Source organism: Microcebus murinus, chromosome 6 (assembly GCF_040939455.1).
Source record: "Microcebus murinus isolate Inina chromosome 6, M.murinus_Inina_mat1.0, whole genome shotgun sequence".
In the NCBI taxonomy this organism is placed as follows: Eukaryota; Metazoa; Chordata; class Mammalia; order Primates; family Cheirogaleidae; genus Microcebus; species Microcebus murinus.
In genome coordinates, this window is record NC_134109.1 from 31,615,949 (window position 1) to 31,622,161 (window position 6,213).

Sequence of the window (6,213 nt, forward strand, 5' to 3'; positions counted from 1 at the left end):
TCACCCTTTGAGTATTGCTTCTTTAACTCTCTGTTTCCAGAATCCATACTCACTCCCCATCGGGCCCATTCCTCCTACTTTTGTTCCTGCACTTGTCCCAATCCTTCCTGCCTGGGCTGACTGCAGTGTCCAACTAACTGGGCTTCCTGTCTCCTCTTGGCCCTTGTAAAGCCTCCACCCCATTGTCTCCAGAGTTATGTTCCTAAAATATAAACCAAATCATGTCATTTCCCCGATTAAAGCCCTTTACTTTCTCCTACAGCCTACCTGACGACGTCAAGGTTATTTAACACAGAGCTCACTGTGCTCTCTAATGTTATGACCCACCCGCCCTGGAAGCCCCCAGGCTCCCGTGTTCCTCCCGTCCGCCTCCTATGGCCACTACCACTCAAAATGGAAAGAGGTGGGGAGGAGATGTCTCAAAAATAGCACTCACTGAATGGCACTAACTGGTTATAATTTTTATTATGTGAAACCAGAGTCATAACATGTTGCATTAAACACTAGTCACACACGTTCTGCCTGCCTCAAACCTGTATGAGTGTTCTTAGTTTTTCTTTAAAAAATGATTACAGTTTGCATCAGACACCATATTTCCACCCAATTATTTGCTATCAAGTTTGTTTGCTCCTCAGGGTTCCCTTGAAAAACAAGCTGAGCGATCCTTCATTTTACCCACCTGGGGTGCTGCTGAAAAAACTAGGGTTCCTTGGTGATATATCTACATCTATCTATGTATGTGTGTAGTATAATACACATAATTATTATATATATTTTTTGAAAAATTTCTCCTTCGTCCTCTAAGCAAACCAACCAACACCCGGAGTGTCCAGCAGGAGGCGCCGAGGGCAGCGCGAGACCTGCGGCGCCTTCGCGGCTGTAGAGCTGGCGATGGATGCTGCAGCGATGGAACCCGGCTTCCTTTTTACAGAATCGGTGTGAGGGAAGGGAGCAAAGCCGCGTTATTTTAGGGGGACTTTGTCGCACTCCCCCTCCTGCTTGTAAGTCGTGTCTGGGGTGTGTGCGCCCCGCTCGCGGACCCCATGGAGAGACCCCGGCGGCGGCAGCTGGAGCTCCTTTCGCGGCTGCAGCCGGCAGTAACCCGACCCCGCCGGCGCGGAGACTGAAGCCACGCAGCGGACGGCAGCGAGCGGCGAACAAAAGCCCTTGGCGCGGGGCCGGAGCCCAGGGCGCGGGGTAAGCGAACGGTCTTGGACAACGGAGCTCCGGGCACTGGCGCGGCTGGGCTCGCTGCGCTGCAGAATCCCACCCCACTGGGATGCAGTGGGGGAACTCGGAGGGCATCTGAATGCAGACTGGGGTGCATGGTACCATTAGCACATTCAGACTCGGAGGAAGTCGGTGCATCTGGGAGGACCCAGGTGCCTTCTCAATGCCCGGCGAACACCCAGTGGAGGGGTGAGGGGTAAGGGCGAAGGAGGCGGGCAGAGCCCCTAGCAAGCCCTGGTTAAAGCAGGGGCAAGAATTGATCACCCTCGCGAAAAGGCCTTTGGGGATTTCTCTCAGACCTTCCATCACCCGTGGTCCCCGCGCCTGGGTCTCCTTTGGCAGTGGGAAATCAACCATAAACTTCTCCCCTAGGCAAATGGGGTCCTCTCAGCAATGCACTTTGGGATGAACAGGCCTCTTCCTTTTTTGTCCCTGCAAAGCTGCATCCCAGCAGCCCGCCTAAGCTACAAACAAATACGCTAATCCTCCCGGGAATCCTCCAGCGCCTCCCTCGCTGGCTGCTGCCTGCACCTCGGTCTTTTCATTTTAACTTGCAGCAGGCAGGGGATGCATCTAGCGGGCCAGGCGCCCAGAGGAGCCTCGCCACAGGCCTCCGCCCTGCATTCCGGGGCTCAGGGAGACTGAGGCTGCTCTGTATGCACGAAGGCCCGCCCCACCCCCACCCCTGCCCGGCGCCCAGCCCGGGTCTTCCGGCATCAGTTTTATGATTTACGTTCCACCAGGCTTCCGAGCCTAATCCGAAAGCGGATTAAGTTGGGAGGGGGTGAATACGAGTGAGAAGGGGGTAACGGCTCTCAAATGTATTCCTTGATGTCCCACCTTGTCATCCGCAGAGATCCCAACAAAGGACGAGGCTCAGCCATGGTGGACCCGGTGCCTGAAGAGGAGAAAGTGGGCGCCGAGCCCGCTGGCTCGGGAGAGGACGGGGCCGCAGCCTCGGTGCCCCCTGAATCCCAGGGCGCCCAGGAGCCGGCAGCCGCCTCGGCCTCGGCCTCCGCAGCGGTACCCCGCAAGGCTGAAGCCCCAAGTGCAGCAGAAGGCGGGCGGCGGGAGCAGTCCCCACTGCTGCACCTCGACCTCTTCAACTTCGACTGCCCGGAGGCGGAGGGCAGCCGCTACGTGCTGACCAGTCCCCGCTCGCTAGAGGCCTGCGCCCGCTGTGCCGTCAAGCCGGTGGAGCTGCTGCCACGGGCCCTGGCCGACCTGGTGCGCGAGGCCCCGGGCCGCTCCATGCGGGTGGCCACTGGCCTGTACGAGGCGTACGAGGCGGAGCGGCGCGCCAAGCTGCAGCAGTGCCGGGCCGAGCGCGAGCGCATCGTGCGCGAGGAGAAGCGGCGCCTCTTCACGCCGTTGGGCCCCGCGGCCGCTGCGGTCTCGGCTTCAAGCGCGGGCAGCAGCAGCAGCTGCAGCAGCACCAGCCTCCCGGCCTCGCCCGCACCGCGTGCGGCCCGCAAGGCATCCTCCAGTCCCTCCCCGGCCCGGACCCAACCTCCGCCAGCGGGTTCTCGGACGGGCAGGAAGAGCCACTCACTGGACTCGCTGTCCCGCCGGCGCGAGGGCGCGCTCAGCTCCGAGTCTGGCGCGTCGTCATCGTCCTACAGCGGGGAGAGCCTGCGGGAGCTTCGCTGGCCGCCAAGGGCTTCGGCCAGGAACAGCTGTCCGGCGGGGTCGGCATCCTCCGCCCTCAACCCTCTGGGCCGCCCATGTGCCCTGGCCCTGGTTCCGATCACGGGCCGAAGCTTCAGCCTGGGTGACCTGAGCCACTCGCCGCAGACTGCCCAGCACGTGGAGCGCATCGTGCGCCAAGTGCGTGCCGAGCGGGGCCTGCGCGGGGTGCCAGAGCGCGACCGGAAGATCGCGGCGCTCATGCTGGCGCGGCACCAGGAGGAGCGCCTGTTGCTGGAGCAGCGCGCCGCGGCCCACGGCCAGTGGGAGCAGCAGCGCGTGCGCGCCGAGCAGCGGCGGGAGCGCGAGGAGCGCGAGAAGCAGCGCGCCCTGGAGCAGGGCCGCAGGGCCTGGGCTGCGCAAGTGGAGGAGCGGCGGGGTCGCCGCGGCCGTGAGGAGCGCGAGGTGGCGCGGCGGCGGCAGCGGCAGTACGAGCGCAGCGAGGAGCGGCGGCGGGAGCTGACGGAGCGCCAGGGCCTGCTGCGGCGGGAGAAGGCGGAGCGCGTGGCCCGGGAGGACCGGCTGCGCAAGCAGCAGCAGGAGCAGAACCTGAAGCAGCGGGAGGAAGGCCTGCAGGAAGGGCGCGAGCGGGCCGAACAGGTCCGCAGGGAGCGCGCCCATCGCGCGGCGCGCACCAAGCAGCGGCAGGAGGGCCAAGCGCAGAGGGAGAAGCGGGAGCTGAGCCGGGCAGAACGGGCGCGCCACGAGGCGCTGATGCAGGGCCGGGCCCGGCAGCAGAAGCAGGAGCGAGAAGGCCTGCGGAGCTCCCTGGAAGCCAGCTTGGGCCGCGCGCAGGAGAACTATGAGCATCTGGTGGAGCAGCGCACCCGGGAGCTGCGGGAGCGGGCCCGGCGGGAGGAGCTGCAGGGTCGGCGGGCCAAGGAGGCGGCCGAGCGCAAAGAGCGGGAGCATCAGGCGCACCTGGAGGCGCTGGCCCGGGCAGGGGAGCGACGGCTGCAGCACGCGACGCAGGTGGCTGAGGAGGCAGTGCAGCAGAAGGCGCGGCGCGTGGGCCAAAGCCGGCTGGAGAAGGAGCGGGCTCAGCGCGCCAACAAGGAGAAGGTGGAGAGGGACGAAGATAGCCGCCGCCGAGAGCTGCTCCAGGCCATCGGGCGCAAGCTGGAGCGCAGTGAGCAGCTGTCGCGGGAACGGCGCAGTGCGCTTGAGAGCGCCCGCTCCACAGCCCGGGCCTCCTTCCACGTGCGCGAAAAAGTGCGAGAGGAGACCAACACGCGCTCCTTCGACCGCATGGTGCGGGAGGCCCAGCTACACGCCAGCCTGGACCGCAAATGACTGCAGCTCTTTGCCAGCCAAATTGGCACGCCTAGCCCGGTGGGGCCTCCTTCGGCCACTTTGGCTATCCGTGGGAGTCCCCCTTGGAGCGCGTCACCGTGCCTCTTCAGGCTTCTGACCAATGAGGCAACGAGAGGATGGACATGTGGGACCTGTCAGCCGGCCCCCTTTGTTTTTAAAAACTTCGTTTGGAGATGACATAGCACAATCTTTGCCCACATCCACCCTTGGTGGCTCCTGCACCGGCCCTTGCCAAACTTCCCTATGTGTTTCTTGGGCTGGAATAGAGAGAAGCTGGGGGAAGGGGGCTGGTAGAGACTGGGGAGACTCTACCAGGAGAAAGCACAGAAGTGGTTGTCCCCACCCCTTCTGCAGCAGTCGCTCCAAGCACCTTTCTTACATTGGTGTCTGAGACGACTCCCTGGCTCACCTCCATCTTTCAAAATATGGCAAGTTGCACAAAGCCTCCCAGAAAAGCACAGCTCTTCCAAAGTATCAAGCCACGCCCTAGTGACCCCAAAAGCTATTGATTTGTGTAATATCTGACTCCTAATCAGCCACCTGAGCAAATTCTCATCTTAGTTCTGATTGATTTTCAACCGAGTCCCCAGGCTTTCTAGTTAGACAATCATCTGCGGATAATGTTCGATTTGTGTCCCCCCGCCTTCCGCTCCTTATTCTACCAAGTGTCACAGGAAATTGCTTGGTTTGGTGATGCTGTTTAGCTTTAATGGAAGCCTCCAGCCCCTGTAGGAGGCAGTTCCTTCAGCAGCAGTGCTCCACCTAATTAAGCTTCCTTGCAGGGTGGTGTCAGAGGAGGCGGTGCCTGATGCCACCTCCCAGAGTGGGGCCCACTCCACAAAGACAGCAGCCATGCCTTAAGAAGCAGCACTACCTTATGTGCCTGCCCAGGCCATTCCTGCCTAAATCTCCAGCCTTGGATGCAGTCTCAAGGGTGGGCCCCAGAGAGTTTGGAGTGCAGGATTCCCTCTGTGAAGGAATCGTCTCAACTGCTCTGAGGACAATTAGGGTATCCTTGGCTGCTTTACTGTGGTGGCTGGAGAGCTGGAATTGCCTCTTTGTTGAGAGTTGTGCTCGCTATTGTTGGCAGTCTATCTCCTTCCCCCGCCCCCAGGAAAAAGAGAGTCTCCCCTTAAATTTCCTGGTATCCTCTCACCTATGGTTGAAAGTATTTAATTGGTTTCTCCATACCTCGCCTTTCCCATCAGTATTCCTCTCCTGGTACCACAAGTTCTCCTGGATCCAAAGCACCATGTCAGTATTATTTGTTGGCCTTCTTTGTGCCTTTCTTAACCTGGAGTTGGGAGGCAGGCAGACTGCTGTTAGGCTAGTTTGTTTCTGGGAATATGGATTCCTGGTATTGGAAGAGGCAGTGCATCTAGGACAGATGGTCATTTAGCCTCTGGGGGGAGATATTTGTAATACCAAGCCACTGCCTGGTCCAAAAGGTCGAGTCCAGTTATCATCAGGCAGTTTTAACCCTTGAGAGTGCTTCCCTCCCGTGAAGCTGAAATTGGTCGCCTGCCATATCCACCCATTGACTCTGCCTTCCTCAGGGAAGGTGGAAAGTAAAACATCACTTTTACATTAAGTCAGGATCAGTAAATTAAAAGTTACCAAAAAAAAAAAAAAATGGAAAAGGAATCAGGGTAGAGAACTACTACAGTAGACATATTTCATGTATATTCTACTGGGCAGAATTGTCCCTAAAAAGGCTGGTTATTTTACACACACACACACACACACACACGCACACACTCTTCATCAACCCTTCGCCCCTAACCCATCACATGCCAGCAAGTATAAAAGGAGTGTTTTATGTGTAGGAGGATGCAGTCCTTAGCTGTTATGTATGCTTAAGATGTTGTGAAACCAGAACAGTAGCTGTGTATCAAGGTTTATTTCTTGAATGAGTGAATTTTTCCCTAAAATGTTCTTCTTGTTGATAACCAGGTTGTCAGTGAGTTGTAATAACTGGTATTG

At 59.0% G+C, this 6,213-nt stretch overlaps 1 protein-coding gene across 1 annotated transcript; it reads left to right on the forward strand.

The window, feature by feature from the left end:
- Positions 1 to 876: 876 nt before the first annotated feature.
- Positions 877 to 4,611, forward strand: CCDC177 (coiled-coil domain containing 177). The gene is made up of 2 exons (XM_012781167.2): positions 877 to 1,197; positions 2,085 to 4,611. The coding sequence occupies exons 1-2, from the start codon at positions 896 to 898 to the stop codon at positions 4,207 to 4,209; spliced, it is 2,427 nt and encodes an 808-aa protein (XP_012636621.2). The 5' UTR covers positions 877 to 895; the 3' UTR covers positions 4,210 to 4,611.
- The last annotated feature ends 1,602 nt before the right edge of the window (positions 4,612 to 6,213 follow it).